Genomic DNA, 19,995 nt, shown 5'->3' on the forward strand with positions numbered 1-19,995 from the left:
CCGCCCCGTCCTCTAAGGGAAGGACAGAGGGTTTGCAGGATGGGCCAGGATAGACGGCGGTCAGTCCCAGAGGGGCAGGGAGCCGAGGGGGCCCTGGGGAAAGGGCTGCAGCAGACAGACAGCTGGAATGTGGAGGTTGCTCCTCAATAACCGAGTGGAGACGCAGGGTAACTTAGGGAACTGGGTTTGCCATCACGTGGTCGCATCTGTTAGACGAGTATTTTTCCAATTGCAAGGTGGTCTGGATGGGACCTTCTCAGGGGACCCCTCCCTCCCCAATGATACCCACCCACCCAATCCACTGGAGCAAAAATGGCTGCAAATAGTCACAACAGAGGGACGGGCCAGCCACCATTGCCAAGCATGACCCAAGATCTCTGTGGCCATTGGCTCAGTTCACCCTCCCAGTGACCCCCAGAGGGAGGTATTTCATGCCTATTTTATAGACACAGACGTAAGATTCGCAGAAGTTAATTCACTTGACAGAGTCACGTGGCTAGGAGAAGGCAGAGCTGAGTTCAAATCCAAACTGTGGGCCTGGAAGGACCACGGGCCCAGGGGTCCCAGCAAGTAGCCAGCGGGAAGCCTGTCCGGTGGCTACAAGTTCTCCCCCATATACTCAGGAACGCCCTCGTCCACAAGGTGGGGCAAGCCACCCCACTTCTCCAGAGGGCTCCAAGAGCACAGGCAGCTGCGATTTGCAAGGTGAAGGTCAAGTAGCTGAGACCCGATCACAGGGACTTTCTGGGTTGCTCCCCCTGCAAGGTGACCAGGTGCAAAGGCCAACCACCTGGGCATGCCCCTCTCCCCGAGGAGGGGACCAGGATGAGAGAAGCTTCTGGAAAATGCCCAGTGACTTTCCTTAGAGAGGATAATGGCCGCTTCGGGGGGATATATTTTCTGGAGGCTTTAGGTGGTACAGCAGAGGCTTTGGCATCGTAAATTGCAATCAAGCAAAGACGTCTAAGAAGGAAATAATATCGGCTCTGCTGCACGGCCTTGGCAAAGATCCTGAAATCTTAATGGAATTGAGCAATTTTTTGCACAGTGCCGTAAATTCCTAGTGTCTACCTTCCCATCACGTTCTTCAAGGCACATTAAATGGAGAAAGAAGTGGAAGCTGCTAGATAGAATAAAACCGGAACAAGGAGGCAGCTCCAGACAGATCTGTCGGAGACCACAATTCATTCCCACACGCGCCTTCTCCGTCGCAAAAGGCCTTCACCACTTGCTGCTTTGTCTGCTCCTGTCTCTGGGTGTAAAAAGCCTCCTGGTGGCTTACAAGCTGAGGCTTTGGTCTAATTACCGGTCCTGCAGCCACGCTCCATTTTGCATGGTCTCTGCCCTGCTCCACCCAGCTTCCTCCAACTCACCTCTCCTCCAGAGCCAACACCCCTTCTGGAACCCTGTCCTAGTATCCCTGGCCCCCCTGCACTTCTTTCCAGGTTTTGTCCATCTCCATAATTAGCTAACAACACAATCGCTTGCTGGGCCATGGCAGCCCTGACTTACAATGGCTATTGTTACTGTTACTGATAATAATCATGATAAGGATAAAAGGCCACTGCTCTCACTTCAGCCTGGAGAGGCTTTCCCAGCAGTGTTGAATGTGCAGCCGCTGGTTGGCCGGCCCCATCTCTCCTGGTCTCTTCTCCTGGGCCCAAGCAGAGATGGGGTGCACGTTCTCCCCTTACGTCCCCTCCAAGTCACTTGACTGGCACCAGGGCCTGGGACACCTGTCCTGAGGCCTTCTTCTCAGACAGCCCCGTGCCTGGTCTGTGGATCTGGGGTCCCACACTTTCTTGTCACTGTACACTGTGGTCCAGGCCTGCCACGTGTCAGAAAGGGAATGGCAGAACATCCGCGCCCCATTCTTCCATCCTTGAGCTCACCTCCTCCTCCAGGAAGCCTCCCCTGACCACCCAGCCCACTCTATGTCCACTTCTCTGGACTCATCGCATTGATGGGCTTCCGGTATCACCTACTAGGCACACAAATTCAGGGTCAGAAGTGACTTTGGCGCCACGGGGTCCTTCACCTGCCTCTCCACACAGGAGTTCTCCCCAAATGCTCTGGGCCTGGAGGCTCCCTTCTCTGTGCCGCCCAGTCCCCAGTGGGCTAGAGAGAGCTCACTATCAGCTGGGGAAGGACAGCCAAGGGTGTGGAACAGAGATGTAGCATCAGACTCTCTTGCCCTTCTTGACATGGGCACCAACCCCCAGAGGTTAACACACATCCAGGACCCGTCAGCCACTCTCCCTTCTCATCTCTGCTCCCTGCCCAGCCCGTGCCCCTCGGCCCGGGCACTGTGGCCTGTGAGCTCCAGAGGCTGTGGCCTTGTGTCTTTAAAGGGACTGGACCGGGCCCTGCTTACCCTAGTCTTTGGGGGTCCCAAATTCTCCTCGACCCTCGTTTTCCTCTTCTGAAAAAGTCAGGGCGAATTTGCCCAGTCCTGACTCCCTCCCAGGGCAGCTGTGAGAACCCAAAGAGCCGGACCTGGAGTCCGCACCAAGTGCCAAGGGCCACCCAGTGCCAGGGCCGTGGTGTCCCTGAGCCTTGCACCCTCTGCCCCAGCCCAGCCCGTACGTGGTATCTGCCACGTCCTCCGTACGGGGTCTGCAGGATGGAGCACAGAGGGGCCGCCCGGCCCGACGCGTGTTCCCCTCCCCCCGCCAACCCAGGCCCAGGGGCCGGGGACTCCTCAGGCACCAGCTTGCTTCTGTTACCTGAACCACGTGGGTCAAAATGCCCCGTTTGGGACAGAGAGTCAGCCTGAACGCGGCGCCTCTGTCACTCTAAGCCCGTGAGGCGTCGTTCAAGGGCCCATGTACAGGGTGGGCTCTGGGATGCTTTATTTCCTGGACACTTTGATTTCACCCCGATGGAACACTAAAATCCTTACTGAGCAAGAAGCCTCAAGTACTTTTTATGAAGCTATGATATCCTCCATTTAAAGAAAAGGATGAAAGAGAGAGAGAGGGAAAGAGAGGAAGGAAAAAGGTTGGGGGGGAGACTGTCTCCTGGTGGAGCCCAGCTCACCCCGAGTGGAGACGTCCCCGCATTAGGATGAGCCTGGAGACAGGGGTGAGTGCAGACGCCCTCTTCCAGCTGCCCCGCTGGGGATGCTGGTCCCGTCCGGTGGCCCAGCTCACCTGCGGGCCACGCCCAGGGCTGCAGGGCTTGGTCCCAGGTGGCGCCACGCTTCCAGATAGAGTGAGGTGGACGGCGGCGGGGGGCACATGGGTTGCAAAAGAGCCGATCATTCCCCAGATAGATTTCAAGTCATTTGGGGCGGGGAGTGGGCACAGGGGACGTTTACAGCCATGACAGTGCCCCCACTGCGGAGGAGGGCGGCAGGAAGGGCAGAGGTGTCCTGACCATCCCCACTTTGGGGGGCGGGCGCTGTGAGAGATGAAGGGAAGATGCGAGCTGCGGATCACAGGGCTCCCTGGGGCGTCAGGATGTCCCCTTATAGGTCCAAACTGGTACCGATGGCGTCGAGCTGTCCATCATCTGTGGAGCGCTTGCCGTGGGCCACGAGCTGGGCCACGTTGCCATGTGCTCTGTGTCGCATTTATAGGGAATTCTCACAACAGTCCTGTGCAGTCCATTCTCATAACCATTTTACTGATGCGGAAACTGACACTCAGAGAAATGAGCTCAAATGCCCAGAGCCAAACAGCAAGGAGTGTTTCCCTGGGTGACCCCAATCCCACTATTATAAGAGGTTCAAACAAACACCATCCCAAACATCGGCCCACTGATGGCTCCGGGTGGGGGCCAGAATGGGGGCCGATGGGCCACGCTGCACGGCCCTGGGGGTCCTGCTGCCTAACACCCCCACCAGCCCGCCTCACCCCAGCTTTGCTACTTGAGGGAAGCAAGGAGATCGGGGGCGCCTTCCGGGGGAGCCTCAGAGGCACTGGGCTCAGAGAGAGGCCCTGACACCCACAGGCAGGTCTGGTGTCGATGGACAGAGCCATACGCTGAGGTCTCATGGGTGTGGTGGGGGGAGATGTCCCAGCCCCACTCTGGTGCCGTGGGCCCAGGTTGGGAGGGGAGGCCCGAAGCCCACAGCCTGCTTACGCCCTGCGCACCAGGGATGAAAATGGTGCTGCTCAGCTGCCTTCGGGGAGGCTGAGGCCTTGTTCAGAGGTGAGGAGGCCCCAGGGGCACTGGCGGCAGGAGAGGGCCCTGAAGGAAGGTGGGGGCCCCTCAGGACAGGCTGGTGTCCAGGCCTGTCTCTGGGGCAGAAGCTGAAAGTGGAACGTTCACTACGATGGCCCCAGAGGTGTGCAAAAGGCCCGCTCTGGGGCCCACCGAACTGTAGGAGACATTCAAGACCCCTAACCCTAACCCTAACCCTAGCACTAACCCTAGCCCTAACCCTAACCCTAACCCTAACCCTAGCCCTAACCCTAAGCCTAGACCAAGCCCTACACCTAAGTCTAACCCTAACCCTAAGCCTAACCCTAACCCTAGACCGAACACTAAACCTAACCCTAACCCCAACCCTAGCGCTAACCCTAACCCTAGGCCTAGCCCTGGGAGGTCTTGGGCCACTGTCTCCCCCCAGCAGCTGCCCTTTAAATCCCCTCCTCCTCGCAGGAGAAATGCCCTCCTCCCAGGGGCCCTGCTCGGGGGGGACTCCCCTCCCCTCCCCGTCCTGGTATTTCTGCCTCAGGAAAGCCTGCTAAAGGCCAGCTGGGGGCCCACAATCCAACAAAGGGATTTAGAGCCTCAGCTCAACACCCCAGGCCTTGCCAGCCAGGTGGGGAAGTGCGGTTCTCACGGGCACTTGCCAGGGGAGCCTGGGCTCTGCCCGAGCAACGCTGGGGTCTCCCTCCTGCCCTGGAAGCCAGCGAGTCCTCTGGCTGCGGCCTCCCTCCACTCCAGGGTGGGGATCTCGGGGGGCCAGCGCAGCCTGGAGTGAGCCCCCTTGGTAAGCTGGCTCTACCCCGCCGCCCCCGCACTCTTCTGCGCTGCCTCTGTGCTGTGGCGCTTGGTGGGGGCGAGCCCCCTGCACCCACTGCTCCTGGGGCTGCTGGGCTGGCAAAGCTCAAGGTCAGGCAGGAGGCAGAGAGTGTGGGGTTGAAGGGCAGCTGCCCCTCCGTGACCACCCGGCCTGGGACCAGCTGCTTGAAGCTGTCTCTAGCCCCTCCCTATAAGAAGGGTGACAATGGCACCCCGGGGAGAAGAGGTGGGCGCCCTGGGAGCCTGGTCTTCTCCCGGGTGACACGGGGGCCCGTGGTGAGGGGCCGGTGCCCTGCCTGGCCCAGACTCAGTAGCCGGGGTGCCTGAACTTGGAACCCAAACGTCTGCCTCTCTCAGTGATCTGGGAGCCCCCAGTCCCGGGGTCCCCCCCAAGCCCCAGGGTCCCTGTATTTGCACAGCAGCACTCAGGGGCCTGCAGGCCTGTGTGTGAGCTGTGGGGTGGTCCAGGGAGCAGCCCCCGCTGCCTCCGCCCCTGCGAGCTGGTCTCAACAGACACGCAGCCCCGAATGAATGGTGGTGGCAGACACACAGGGACACACCCCCCGCTTCACTTGAGCACGGAAAACATTCATTAAGCATTTTAGAGGACAAGGGCAAAAAGAAAAACACTCATTAGAAGCAGAAATAGTTTCCAAATGAGCCGTACAGAATCTACTGGCAAGTCTGGCCTGACATGGGGCTCGTCCTCCTGGGGGAGCAGGCAGGGGGAGGAGTGCACAGAAGGAGGGGCTGCGGGGCCCAAGAGGGGTCACAGAAGGAGGCAGGAAGGCCTGAGCCAGAGCGCTAGAGAATCCCCAAGAGCAGAGGCCACGGTGGCAGAGATGGAAGCCGAGGACCCGGGCCGTCTGGCTCAGCGTTGGAGCGGTGCAGCCTGCAGGAGGGGCTGCACCTCCACGGCCCCAGCAAGGCTCAGGGCCTGGGAGGACGCAGCGATAGCCACGTTCAAGGCCACGGGGGCAGAGGCAAGAAGGAGCCGGGAAGCCCGATCCCAGCCGGGCTCCGTCGCTGACTGGCTGGGTGACGCTGGGCCTGACCCTGCCCTCTCTGGGCCTCAGCGTCTATCTGGGAAATGCAGCGGCTGAGCTTGGGGCAGCCCGTAAGGGCCCTGCCGGCCGTGACACGTGGGGCCCTCAACGGTGCTGCCGATGTGGGGAAAGGAGCTGCATGCCGGCCAGCGGCAGGGGCTTCTCTAGGCCCCAGGGCCCCGCAGAAGCAGCCTGAGCTCAGGTCCTCTGGGGTCTGGAGATGCTGCCCGTGCAGGGGAGCACGTGGGCGCGTGGTGCCCACGGGGCGCGGCAACGACCTCAGGTGCCGTGGGCCGGACGGGCTTCAGTCCCTCCACTCTGGGGGAAGGCTCTGGTTCCTCAGTGTCTGCCGGCTCACATCCGGATAAAATATTTATAGCGAGATAGAGGGAGAAAGAGACAGGGAGGTGGTCCCCACCCGCACAGTCAGGTTACTAGGAAGCTAAGTGCCGCGTCAGCTGCTGCCCTTTTCTTCCTCCTCCTCCCCGACCTCTGTGCCTGGGGGCGACATGCTGGCCCCTCCCAGGTCCTGTGCAGCAGGGGCGGCGCAGGGGGGCGCCGGCCCCTCCCGATCTGGCTGAGGCTCTGTGCTGGGCACTCAGGGGAGACGGAGGGAGGCAGGCGGCTTCCCTGGGGAGCGTACAGTCTGGCTGCAGAGGAAAGCCAGGTCTGTGTGGGTAGGGTCCCTGCGGTGCCAAGTGGCCTTGGGATTAGCGATGTCAGTTTGAGGACCTCCGACGAAGGAGACGGCCCGCTCCACTGGGACGGCAGCGGCTGGATGGACGGGGCTGCTCCCAGAACTCCCAAACTCTCCTTCATCCAGAAGCCCGCCCTCCCTCCCAGCGCCCTTCCTTGCAGGGGGCTCCCCCTGCCCTGGCCAGCCCGCCAGCCTGGGCGGTGGGGTGCGAGGGGCGTGGCCACCCAGTGCGCCCCTGGTCAGCAGCATGTCACGCTTAGGGGACACGCTGGCTTCTTTGTTGCCTAGTTGGCACCCGAGTTGCCTGTTCCTCGGCTCTCACCCCGTCACGGTGCCCTGACACTTCCCCTCCCACCCCAAGCCTTTTTCTTGGTAAACGGTGTCAGAGACAGACTTGGGCTGTTTTCCGTCGGGGCCAGTGTCTCATGGCTTCTTGCCTGCTTAATATCAGAGAAACTAAACCCGGCCACGCCGCCGCCTTAGCATCAGAACCAACTGCCCAGAGCAGGGGGCTCGCCCTGGAGCTCCAGGGTCCGGGGAGGGACTTGCGGATGCGCTAGTCTCCTTGGCTTTTCTCCTTAACCTCCTCCTGCCCAGCGCTGACCCAGGAGCAGGAGCCCCCCACCCGTGTACATTCCCGCTTCGTCACCTGCTCACAGAAACTCGGGGACGTGGAGGAGGGGGGTGGAGAGACAACTCTCCAGGGACCCGGAGAGAAGACAAAGACTCAGGTTAGCCCTGGAGAAACAAGATCTGTGATGCTGGCCTTTGGGGAGACTCGGTTCCCCGCCAGCTGGAAGGTAACAAACCCAGACGCACATAAGTCACCCCAGGTATGTCTCCAGCACGCGGTGGCCAGGATCGGAGCGCCAGGGAGGGGAGGGCTGGGGCAGAGAAGCAGCCACCCTCCCACTGCTTGTGTGGCCCCAGAAACAAGGCAAGGGCGGCCTGGGCTGAGAGGGACCTGGCTCAAGGGGCCTGAGTGAGTGGAGTCCGGTCTGGGGAGCAATTGGCTCAGACTCCAAGGCGGCCCGGTGGTGTGTCCGGGTCCGGGGAAGGAGATCTACTGAAAGCCACAGGAGCCTGGGGGAATGGAGGTGTGGGTGTGGGAGAGGGGTCTGGAGGGGAGAGAGGAAGCAGCCTTGGAGAGCAGACGGCAGCTGCCACGCGGAGGGGCGAGCTGGCGGGAAGCTGGCCGCGGGGGTGTGGCTCCCTCAGGAGGGCGGGAGCCAGGCCCGGCAGAGAGAGCACAGCAAAGAGGTGTTCTGATGGGGCCTGAAAGCTGAAAACACCAACGTGGGACCTGGGGGGATGGAGGCCCAGGAAGGAAGGAGCTCACAAGGGCTGCTTGAGGTGAAAGCGTTTCTCTGGAAGCCACAGCGCAACCCTGGAGACACAGGGACATGTTCTAAGTGCACCAGATCTCTGCTGTCAAGGAGGAGCCCACACCCGCCTCCTGCAGCCACGGAGAAGACCCTTCACCAGATGGCAAAATGCCTTGGGTCCATTCTTATTAACAAGACCTGGAAAGTAGCATCCCAGGATCACACCGAAGGTCCCTTTCACAAGGACGCAGGGCTGAGCAAGTAGAAAGGCAGGTGTTACCACGCCAACCTCTGAGGGCAACAGACCCGGGAGGCTGTAACGGGCAAAGGTGTCGGGGAAGCCGTGTCTGCAAATCAGCACCTCGTCTGACCGTCTCAGGTGCCACCCGCCAATGAACTTATTGAACCACAGACAATTATTTCTGGGAACTAAGGAGAACGCAAGTGTATGGCGGCGGGGGCAGGGGGTTGGTTGGTGGAGGTGAGGACGAGTTGATGGACAGAGGGCCTGGTCTAGGTGTGGGCACTGAGGCAGCCCTGTGCCCAGCAGACACCTTCCAGGCCACCTTCCCTGGACCAGCGGCCCTTCTGCACTCCATGGCACGTGCAGCTCTCTTCTCTCAGACCATGTGTCATGAGCCTTGGCGGGGGGCTTTCTTTCCCATCTGCTGGACCCCTCCCAACCGCGTCCCCCAGGTCAGGGAGATCCCCAGGCCCCCGGGGCCCAGGCTAACTAGGATGCAGAAAGCGAGACCTCTGGGGGAAAAGGCCAGAGGCAGCAATTCCTGGGCAGAGGCAGTAGTAAGAAGTTGGGGTGATGCTGCCGGGCCCCCCCGGGGATGTGTTCTACAGAGAGCAGCTGCAAATCAGAGGTCGAGCTTCGGAAAGGACCCAGGTCCAGGCTCGCTGGGCAGACCCCTCAGACCTTCCCACTCACAGCAACACCTTCCACAAGCAAGACGACCACCAACACAACCAGTCGGCTCTTGGCTGGGCGGCCTCGGGGCCGCGCGCCAGCACCACAGACAGAGATCCGGGAGCCAGGCCTCCCTTGGAGCTTTGGCGACTGGGTGGCTCCTCCACCCCTTTCTCCATCCTGCTCCACAGCAGACATCACAAATCGATGACAGAGCTCCTTCCCTCCGAGCCAGGAGCTCCTGGTCTCCCAACAACCATCCCAGTCCATCCAACTACAACTGGCCTGACTCTGGGAGCTGATTTTCCACATGGGCTGACGACTAACCCACAAGCGGTTTTCAGTGCAAAGGCTTTTCTCAGTCAGGGGCACGTTGCCCACCCAGCCTTTTTCCTGTCCTCAATCAGAGGCGACTGGGGCACCCTGGAAGCAGCTGGCAGGATGTCATCCTCACGCGGCGGGCAAGGACGCCCCCCCACCAGGCTCCCTCCCCTTGCTGGCATCTGACATCACACCGGGCCGGCCCCGAAGCTGGCCTCAGCGCTACACGCCGACATCCCTAGGAAAGCTGGCCAGGGTGCCTGGGCCTGGGACCGCCGCACGCAGGAGCCCCACCCCACTCAGCTCCCTCCGCAGACCCTTCCCCAGCACCGGAGACGGAAGAAGAATCCAGTCCCAGCCACCTACCTGAAGGAGCCAGTAGCACCTCCGGTGGAAGGTGGGGATGATGGAGGAATGGACATAGCAGCCGTACAAGCACTAGGGAGAGAGGAAAAACGAGAGTTCAGTTGGAAAGAGGGAAGGAAGGGAGGAAGACGGCGCAACAGAGAAGGGGCAAGAGAGGGCCGCGGACGCCGCCACCACCCCAGGGAGACCGAGGCGCGGGCGCCTGCACATCCGGCTCCAGGACCAAGGCTAAGGTCTGGGACACACCGAGGAAGCACAGCTGGGAAACACCAGTGGGCAAACGTGGATGGACAGCTGGGGTGCTCACCCTGTGAGGGCCATGGGGGCACGTGGGAACCCGGAAAAGCCGGGGGCCACAGGAGCGCACATATGTGTACATTTTGCCTATCATTCGAGGGGCTGGGGTTTACCCTGACGTTCACGCATAGAGCCTGGGTTAAGAGCCCTTGGTGTACGAGGAGGGACGGAAGGTTACAGAATTGATTCAAGCACACACACACTCCAGACCTTTCCCAGCCAAGGAGAGCCGTCCCTGGCAGCCCTGGCTGGTAGGAGTTCCAAGGCTGGGGGGCCAGGGTGGGGCAGCTGCCTAGGACTGACTTGCAGAGCGTGGGACCCGTTGTGCACACCCCAACTTACTGGGTTTTATTTTCAGTTTTCTAGTCACATTTGTGTTTGTTCCAAGTATAAACCTCCATCTTTTTTTTGGGGGGGGGGTGCGCGGGCCTCTCACGGTTGGGGCCCCTCCTGTTGCGGAGCACAGGCTCCGGACGCGCAGGCTCAGCGGCCACGGCTCACGGGCCCAGCCGCCCCGCGGCACGTGGGATCTTCCCGGAGCGGGGCACGAACCCGCGTCCCCTGCATCGGCAGGCGGACCCTCAACCACTGCGCCACCAGGGAAGCCCTAAACCTGCATCTTTTACAGATGGATTTGGTTTTAGAAACCAGCTAGAGCCAAATTGGAGAAGAAGGTGGGTGAGGATTTAAGTTCAGGAGCAGCATGTAGAGGGGACATGAGGAGGGCCAGCTCTCATGGAGCTTGTCACTTAGATCCAGGAGGGTGGAGCTGACCGGTGGGACAAGTCAGGGGAGCACACCGTGCGCTGGGCACCTTGGGGGCTTGCCTGCCCCCACCCCCAAGGGGTGAGGAAAGGGGGCTAAGGAGAACAGTTGTGTCCTTCCTGAAACTGAACGCTCAGAGTCTTAGTGGGAGGAAATGTGGCCTTTTCTTTTGGAGCCTCCAATTCCAAACTAGAATGAGCCCCTTCTGTTTTCTTTGGAGTTCCCCTAGCTTCCCAAAGCACATGTTCCAGAAGGGGTGGGGCAGAAAAAGAAGGCAGGAGCACAGAGCCTCAGAGGATGAAGGACAGGCAGGGTCTTCCCTTCCCCTCTCAGTATAGTCCCCCAACACTGACACCAATTCTGCAGAGAGAAATGGCCGGCAGCTCTGCATTTACAGCTTTCATCAGATATTTTTCACACTCCCCCAAAAGACCAAGTGCAATTTGGTTTGACCAGGAGTCCATTTGAGCCTTGCCTGTCTGATTAACAGAGTTGAAAGAGAAATCATTTTGGACTATGGGATTCAGGCTGCAAGAAAATCAGATTTCCAATATGTTAGAACTTTTACAGATTGCTGTCAGCTGGGACTTAAGCCCCGTACAAACCAAACAAACAAAGCGGAAATTAATTTAAACGACTCCCTTGCAATTCTTGCCCAAGAAATGTATTTATTATTAAGAAGGCAATATTCTTTCCTGACTTTTCTGGTTTTTAATAAACTGTGTGTTTCTTTCTTTGTTTTTTTTTTTTTTTTTTTTAAATGGATAGCTCACTCCTTCTTGCCAAAGGAGACACCTGTTTGGACGTTTTCTGTGAGCAATGTGGTCGCAACGGATGAGCAGCCCACCTGCAACTTACATCAGCCCTTTTCCTTTGTAATTTGGATGTTCTCACGGGCAGCTCCGTTGCTTTCACTCATGCAGTGAGCCCGATGGAGGGAGACTTAAACTGCTGAGAGAGGAATTCTCTCCCTCTCTTTGAAGTAAAAGGCTTCCCCTCTGCTATTTCTCACTGTTCATTCCTCTCGAGAGTTTGCCGCGAATGCCCTGCTTCACCCGTCTCTTTCTCTTCCTACTGCTTTTTCTTGAACTTAAAAAGAACACGGTTGATTTGCAGCGCCATCTCCCCCTTCATCCAACGCCTGACTGTGCTGGGCCGCGGCAACCTTGAACCTCGTACTAAGGAATCACCGAGGCTTTACCGAACACCTACTGTGTGCCCCTCCCGTGAGAGCCCAGGAAGAAGGCACAGCCCGTTCTCCCCCAGGACACCCCAGCACCCCTCTCTCAGGCACCCTCCCCACCACCCCAGAACCATCCAATAAACAGAAGGATGTGAAAAAGAAAAATCGCCGTTTCTACATCAAGGCTCGTGCGTTTTAATCAGAGGAACGCTTGGGGCCTCACTCCGAACTTAGTCTATTTTTAGATATTTACTGTAAACACGATGGCAGCGAGCCAAGTCAAACGGCATCGAGGGAGGAAGCGCCCCACGTAGCCCCCAGAACTCAAGAAGCCTGAGGGCGGTGGACCCTTCCCGCGTCGCCTGGCCCAGAGCGCGGGTCACCCCGTAGCTCACTTGTCCGTCTCGATTCCCTGGATGGGGGGCTCCTGGCAGACAGGACCTTTGAATGAAGGGGGCCCACAGCTCCCCGACTCAGCACCCTCAGGACACCGGTCTCCACAGCCTGGCACGGGGAAGGATCCAGAGACAGCACATGTTTAATTTCTGCTTGTGGAACTCCGAAGGCTCAAGTCTTTCTAAAACAAGACTAGAAAACCATCCTGAACAAAGGCTCCACGTTTAGCGCTTAAAGGGTTGAGCTTCAGTTTCAGGGAAAAGTGACAGGTGTTGGGTAGCTGGGTTCCCTTGTCTGGAAGGAGGCTTCCGGTGCCCAGTCTTGGTGAGCTAGAGCCAGCAAGGGAGGATTTCTGAGCGAGGGATCCTGCTCGAAGTGGGAGACCCGCTGTTCACCAGCTGGGAGGGCCCTTGTCCTGTCCAGCTGCAAAACGGGCACCGCCCTTTTTCTATCTTCCGGGTGGCTGAGAGGCTCGAGAGCTGATGCCTGTGCTGGGCTGCCCAGGACAGCAGGGGAGAGAGGGTTCAGAGGAAGCTATGGGGGCTTTCAGGGGAGCACGGCGGAAAGGGAAGAGTGAAAGAGAGTATTTCCAGCTTCAGGAAATGCACGTGGGGACAGGAGGTGAGGCCCAGTGGGCGGGGCTTGAGGACCTGTAAGGACATTGGGATGGACTGCAGTGTCCACTGCCCGGGGGCGCGGCGAGAGGCAAGTTCTGGGGCGACAGAGCGGGTCAGATCACAAAAGGCCCCGGGGACGACAGCAAGGGCGTTGGCTTCACCCTGGGGCGGCTGGGAAGAAAGGAACATCTGCATCCGAAGCTCACTGTTGCAGCCGTGTGGCCAGGGACCAGGGTCGGGGAGGGCGGGGGCGCCAGGTCCAGTCCTGAGTCCGGGAGGCATGCTGGGACCAGAGGCGGCAGCAGCAGAGAAACGGAAACACCGGCAGGCGTAAGGATGACGCCCAGCTGCTGGCCGTGCAGACAGGTGCACGGGTACACAGTGTGGCCCCACTCGCAGGAAACCCTGGGGCTGCAGCAGGCTGATTTCAGATTTCTCAGGAGCTCGCAAGACCCCCAAGGGGAGACACACAGGCAGCAGTAAGTTTCTGAGATCCGGTGCTGGAGCTGGGCTGGCAACGGGGATCCCCACAGGCTCCGCACAGGGACGGCGTTGGGGTCACGTGGAGAGGCGCGGGGCGGGGTCCAGCCACTCAGGCTGCTTTCTGCAGCACAGAGCCACGCCTGCTGGCTCAGGCGGACAGAGCAGGTGTGGCCTGAACTTGCAGATGCTCCGAGCAGCAGACACGTGGTGTGCTGGGCTGCCTCACCGCGTGCCCACGTACCTCACAACCCCGAACCACGCACGGCCCCGCCCTCATCCCAGGCTCTCTGGCCGGTTCCCATCGTCACCACTGCCCTCACGCTGGACCACGTCTGCCCCTTTCCGGTCTTCACGACAGTGTCATCACCAAGCCAATCGGGGACCGACTGCACGCTGTCTCACGACGCAGCGTACCCAATCCATTCCCCTTAACCACTAATCAAGAAAGCAGCCAACTTCGTCCGCAGTCATCTGTGTTGTACAAACTCCTGGTGCTTTTTTTTTTTTTTTTTTTTTTTTGCGGTAAGCAGGCCTCTCACTGTTGTGGCCTCTCCCGTTGCGGAGCACAGGCTCAGCGGCCATGGCTCACGGGCCCAGCCTCTCCACGGCATGTGGGATCTTCCCGGACCGGGACACGAACCCGTGTCCCCCACATCGGCAGGCGGACTCTCAACCACTGCGCCCCCAGGGAAGCCCCTCCTGGTGCTTTTTGATCAGGCTCTGGGGGTCCCTTGGGGGGTCCCTGGGTTGAGCTTTGCATTTGGGGGCCGTGAGATGCTGGGAGGGAGGGTCACATCCCGGGGCTGGCGGATGCAGCTGCGTGTGCACGTGTGTAAGCGGGCGGGTGCACACGCGTGTGGAGGTGTGTACGGGAGAGCACGCCCTGGGCCCCTTGTTTATGTGTATCGCATAAAACAAAGAAAGAGAAAGAGAAAGCAACCAGCTGTTTATAGGAAACTCAGGAGAACGTCACCCTGTAGATGAAAGCAACGTTCAAATTAGTTCTATTGGGAAATGAAGGTCTGACATCTTCCCTTTCACATGACAGTGGAGCAAGGAAGACTTTTTTCTTAAATACTCAAAATTGCTTGCATGAGTCTACGGGGCTTTTTTTTTTTTTTTTTTTTTCTTAAATAAAGAGGAAAGATAAAATTACAGGGGAAACCGATAGCAAACAGAGCTCCCTTCAGTTCAAAATATATGCTTCAGAAAGGGACGTTTCTGAAGAAAGCATCAGCCCCAAACCTCCTCAGCGGGACTTTTCCCCAACAGACTCGGCTGCCAGGGGTCCCCTGGGGGCCTGAAGGTCCATTAGAGCTTGACACCCGATGGCCTCGGTGGGCCAAGAAGGGAGCATCTCAGGTGGTGAGCGCAGCTTTATGGGTGGGGGGTTGGGACTGGACAGTGGGTCCCCTTTAGCTCCAGCTCTCAATGGCTCCGAGAGATGAAGCTGCTTCTCCATCTCTGTCTCTCTGTCTCTCTCTGGCATGAGCTCAGCCCTCCCATTGTCCCCTCCACTGTCTAGAAAATGGCTGACTTGCTGTCCCCACTTCCAGGCTTTCCCTCATACTGTCCCACTCCCCGGGGCGGGTTTCGTCCTCTCCTGTGCAAACCCTACCCTGCCCGAGTCCGTCTCAGATCCTCCCTCCTCCAGGGAGCCTCTCCTGACCCGGCCAGGGGGAGGAGCTCCTGGAAATGACCCATCTGGGGTCAGGGGGCAGCACGGGAGGTGGACTCTGCCTTGGGGTATCATAGACACCATCTCTGTCACCATTAGCTCACCTACCGCAGGGGCTGGCAGACTTTCTGCAAAGGGCCAGACGGTAGATGCTCTCGGCCTCGTGAGTTAGATGGTCTCTGCTGTAGCTGCTCACCTCTGCCTTGTGGGGCGAAAGCAGCTTAGAAAGACAGGTAATGAACGTGTCCCCAAACTTTATGGACATTGTAAATTGAACTTTGCATAATTTTCACCTGTCACGAATATCATTCTTCTTTTGATTTTTTTTCCCCAACCATTAAAAAAAATGTGAAGACCATTCTTAGCTCACAGGCCATACAAAAATAGGTTATGGGTTGGCTCCAGCCCATGGGCCATAGGTTGCTAACCCTGACCCGTCAGATTGGGAGGAATGTGAATTGTATGGTCCTCTGTAAAGTTCCCTGGGGTGATTTCCATGTAGCAGGTGTTCAATGAACTTTGGTTGATTTCCATACGATGTGAATATCGACGCCGGGCAAGGAGGGAGAAGCAAAGGCCCAAGTGCATAGAAAATAACAGACTGTACATTTAATAAATACACTTAAGAGTGAGTATTGAACACAGTATCTTTCCCCACCATCGTCTACAGACGGCTCTCAGAGGACCTGGTTGTCTTTCGAACTAGACTTCGTTGTGGATGTTTGTTTTCTGGCCTGAGTGTGACGTGTATCACCTAAATGTGAGACAAGCAGACAGCCGGGCACCGTGCTTGGCGTGGAGGCCTTCCTGGCACGTAACAGGTGCTCAGTGAAAACAAGGCCTCCTCTGCCCGTCAAGTGCCTTCATTTTATTAACCAAGCAGAATTCAATGAGATAAGGTAAGGGCAGCTGAAAGCAGGTAGCGCAGGATCGGAGATGTGAAGCTGCTTTACATCCCCGTGGCCTTGATAAAGCCTATGAAATTTCTTCTCTGGGGAAGACCTTTTCATTCTGTTTTGGCGGCCCCCTCCCACAGGGGACAGGGAACCCCCAAAGCCACGGCTTGCTGTCTCCCTCCTCCTCTGGGGAAACACGAGCCCAGCATCTTCCTCGGTGGACTGGGGAACGCACGTCCCTAGCCCCGCACGACAGGCCTCTCTAGAGGAGGGTGTGGCAACCGGCTGTTCACATTCCGATTCCGAAATAAAACAGAACCTCCAGTTCCCCGGTCGCACTAGGCTCACGTCAGGTGGTCACCTACCACACGGAAGGAGCGGCTATCGTGTTGGACGGCTCAGAAAAACCCATCGTCCCGGAAGGCTCTATCGGACACCGAGGCTCCGGAGAACAACCGCGGGGCCCGGTTCAGGGATGTTCAGCTGGGCCTCTGGGAACCTGAGACCCCAGGGCCCAAGGTGTGGGGAAGCTAGGGTTTGGGGCAAGAAGTGGAGGTTGGGGCTACCGGGCAGCGGCTCCACTGTGGGGAGCTGGAACGTCTGGAGGTCGGTACCCGCTTGACTCGGTCCGTGGGTGTATCCCCGGGCCTCCGGGCTCAGAAAACCTCACTCCCCAGCTCCGCCCCATCTCCCCACCAGAACCTCCTCGAATGCAGGGATGATACCTGCTGCGCGTCCAGGCTAGGATGCTTACAGCGCATCTCCATCCCTAACCCCCCTTATGGGGGTCCCTCTGCTAATTCCTCTGCCGATGTCCTGCACCAGCCCCCCAGCAGCCGGGCCACCGGCCGGGGGGCCCAGGAGTGGGGTTGCGCTCGTGGCGGTGGCCCGCACTCTCCCTCAGTGGCCTGGCCCCGGGTCCCCCAGTGGCCTCACCTCTCTGCCCCTGGATCGGTAACTGCACAAGGCAATCAGAGTGAAAATAGATTTGGAAGGTGCCTGGTTGATCTCGCACGCTTGAGTCTAATGCACACACGACAAAGATGAATAGGTTTTAAGATGTGTCATGGCACAAAGGTGACAGAAGAGAAAGAGATAATAGGAGGGAAGGCAAAATCCACCGAGATGACGATTTCATCCCGCTCTGCAGTGACGAAGGGGCAGGAGCCGTTGATTCAGAATATTCCAGGCAGGGCAGGTGAAGATTCCAGCGCTGGGGCCAGACGGGGCGACAGCCACACTCTCCCAGAAAGGGCACCGTGGGGCGGGCTGGGCCTTGGCTTACAATGCAAGAGGCGGGGGGGGCGTGTCAGCCACATTTCACTGCTGTCTGCTCTGTGCCTGGCTCGAGCGCTTGCCTCCAGGACCCCCAGTCTGGTGGTTGAGATAGAGCCAAGCAAACAGACAAAACCAGATCAAAACAGCCCCGAGGCTAAGTGCAAGGTGCCCCAGGCGAGGGTGTGATGGAGCCCCCAGAAAGGGAAGAATCCTCCTTGTCACGCCAAAGAGGGGCAGAGTCACCTAAGAGGAAGTGACATTTGTGACGGGTCCAAAAGGGTGAGCTGGAGTTGGCCACGTGGACACGACCAGGCCAGGTGGACTCGGGAGGGATCTTGAGCCGAGGGCCCGGCCCGGGCAAGGATGTCAGCTCCTTTCCCGCGTTGCCACCTTTCCTATCCAAATCCTCCGTGTGGGACAGCACAGATGGTTCTACAACATCCCCGATCAGACACGTTGACAAGTGGCGGCAGGTGACTTGGCACTGGAAGCAAAGGGGCTTGCTTTTCATGGCTTTTGCTTCCCACCAGCCTGGACCCTGCATGTTAAAGCAGATTTTTCCTGGGAGGACTAAGGGAATTCAAGGAACGAGGGCAGGAGCATGGCTACAACTCGGATCTGATCCCACAGGTTTCCCTGCCTCCCCCCCCCCCCAGCCCCCTCTCTCTGTCTCCATCTCTCATTTCTGTATGTCTTCCTTGTGTTTCTTCCCTCCCACTACCCTTGGGCCGTCTCTGTGTGGCAGGCCGCAAGAGTCCCATCATTTCAGCCGCGACCCAAGCAGCAACAAAGCCTCTCTCTTCCAGATTTGGGGTGACAACACCAGGGAGGGACCCTCACCTATTGGGGCTGGGATCCCAGCCCTGGAACTCGCAGTGGGGCAGGAAGGCACCTGAGTGGGCCAAGCTGCGGGGCTCCCAGGCCGGGGTAAAACACAGTTCCCTTTGCTGCCAAAGTTTTGACATGCCCTGTAGAGGCGGGAGCTCTCCAAAGGGCAGGGGAAAGTAAAAACCCTCCAGCACCTTCCAGATCTCCCCCAAACCAGTGGCAGCTGCTGCAAGGGGGCAGAAGCAGGTCCAAGCAGCTCTGCTTCCCAGACACCTGAAAGCCGGAGCAGATCCTGGAAGGCGCTGAGAAGATCTCCTGCGGGCACAAGGTTGCGACTGGGGCGGTGACACGGAGCTCCTCGTGCCTTCTGTCTGGGTTCGTCCCGGTCAGAGCGTCCATGGCGGAGGCCAAGGCTGCACAGGCTAGCGGTCTGTCCAAAGCCACGCGGTAGGAAGAGGCAGAGGAGCACTCAAACCCGCCCTCGCCTGGCTCACAGCCCTCGTGCCGTCTGCCCTGGCACGCCACCCCGGAGGGCGCCTCTCAGGCATCCACGCCGACGGCGAGGGTCAGGCCTTCCTGCTGCAGGGCCCGCCTTCGTCAAAGACGAGGGCATGGATTCCTGGGCTGCTCCCAGGGCTGTCCTCGCTGGAGGGCTTTGTTCGCGTTAATCTAAGATTAGACCAAATGATTCGATTCGCGTGCTGCCTGCAAAAGCACTGGGCCTCAGCACTTGTTAAATAGCGAATTGCTTTCAAATGCGTTTGAGCTAAATGCATGGCAGTCTGATTCGGCCTTCGGGGTTGGGTGACTGGAGAAATCTGGAATATTAGATCATCATTGACCCGGCCTCCTTCAACGGCGTCTCCCAGCGCCTGAAGCCCTGTCTGCAGATGTGAGAGCGGGGGTTCAGAGATGTCAACACCATGCCCAAGGTCACAGGGATGTGTCCTCAGAGCTGGAGGGACTGGGGGCGGCAAACTTCCACCCCTCCCGGACAGGCAATGTGCCGGGGCCAGAGCCAGGAGACCAGGGCAGGGCCTGGCAGGCCCGGGACACGTGTGACCCCCCCCCCCCGTTGTCCTTCAGGAAGCACCCGTGGGTCCCTAGTCCCTGGAGACAGGCGAGAGCCCTCCCCCAGGCACCTGTATCGGTGGGAGCCCAGAGGAGGGGCACACCTAGGGGTAAGGGGTGGCACTTGGCCACGCAGAAAGGGCCACGGAGACCCTCTAGGTAGGGGCTCTGCTGGGGGGAGGACGGGGGGGGCCTGTGGCCCCAGGGAAGGACGGAAGCGGGAGGCGCTGCCCCCGACCCCACCCCCAATGGTTAAGGGTCCACTGCCTCATTTCTTGCTGGCCCCTGGGTTGGGTGGGGAGCGCTGAGAAACACGGGGGGGTGGATCTTGGAGAGAGGCACTCGGTTCTCACACTGGAGCCTCCCCCACTAACTCCACGGAAAGTTCTAGACCATCTGTATAGCACAGGCCCTTTCAGTAGCTATAAAGGAACGTGAGGAAGAAATGAGGGGCAGAGGTAAGGGTCACGGGGACAGTGTGAGCTCCGGGAAGCCCCCTCAGTGCCGGCCTTTTCTAGGGACCGCAGAGGTGACAGTCCGGCGCCCCCGGTACCCCTACCTGCCTCTGCTCACCTGGGCCCCCTTCCCGCGGGGGAGGCTGGGCGTCTGCAGGAGGAGCGCATCTAAATAGAGCCGCTGCAGCCTAACGGCGGCGACATGAGTGAGGGGCGCGATAAAGGTTAAATAAATTTTTAAATAAAAAGGCATACAACTCATGTTTAAAGATATAAATAAAATCCCTTGGAGCTTCAGCTTTATTGTTTTGGGGGGGGTCCGGGATTAATAAACTAGCGGGCATGAAATGGAATAATAGCTAAAAATTGAGAATAAGGTGGATGTAGGTTTAGGGAGGGAGTA

At 58.8% G+C, this 19,995-nt stretch overlaps 1 protein-coding gene across 16 annotated transcripts in view; it reads right to left on the minus strand.

Annotated features, from left to right (window-relative positions):
- The window catches only part of CAMTA1 (calmodulin binding transcription activator 1), an 899,707-nt gene that overhangs the window by 248,801 nt on the left and 630,911 nt on the right, over nucleotides 1-19,995 (minus strand). For 14 of the 16 annotated variants that reach the window (XM_067018312.1, XM_067018307.1, XM_067018299.1 and 11 more), the window contains one exon: nucleotides 9,646-9,717. The exons of the other annotated variants lie outside the window; for them this stretch is intronic. In XM_067018312.1, the coding sequence (XP_066874413.1) occupies nucleotides 9,646-9,717 (72 nt within the window). The remainder of the gene's footprint in view (nucleotides 1-9,645; nucleotides 9,718-19,995) is intronic. 16 annotated transcript variants of the gene reach the window in all.

This window comes from Kogia breviceps, chromosome 1, assembly GCF_026419965.1.
Source record: "Kogia breviceps isolate mKogBre1 chromosome 1, mKogBre1 haplotype 1, whole genome shotgun sequence".
In the NCBI taxonomy this organism is placed as follows: domain Eukaryota; kingdom Metazoa; phylum Chordata; class Mammalia; order Artiodactyla; family Physeteridae; genus Kogia; species Kogia breviceps.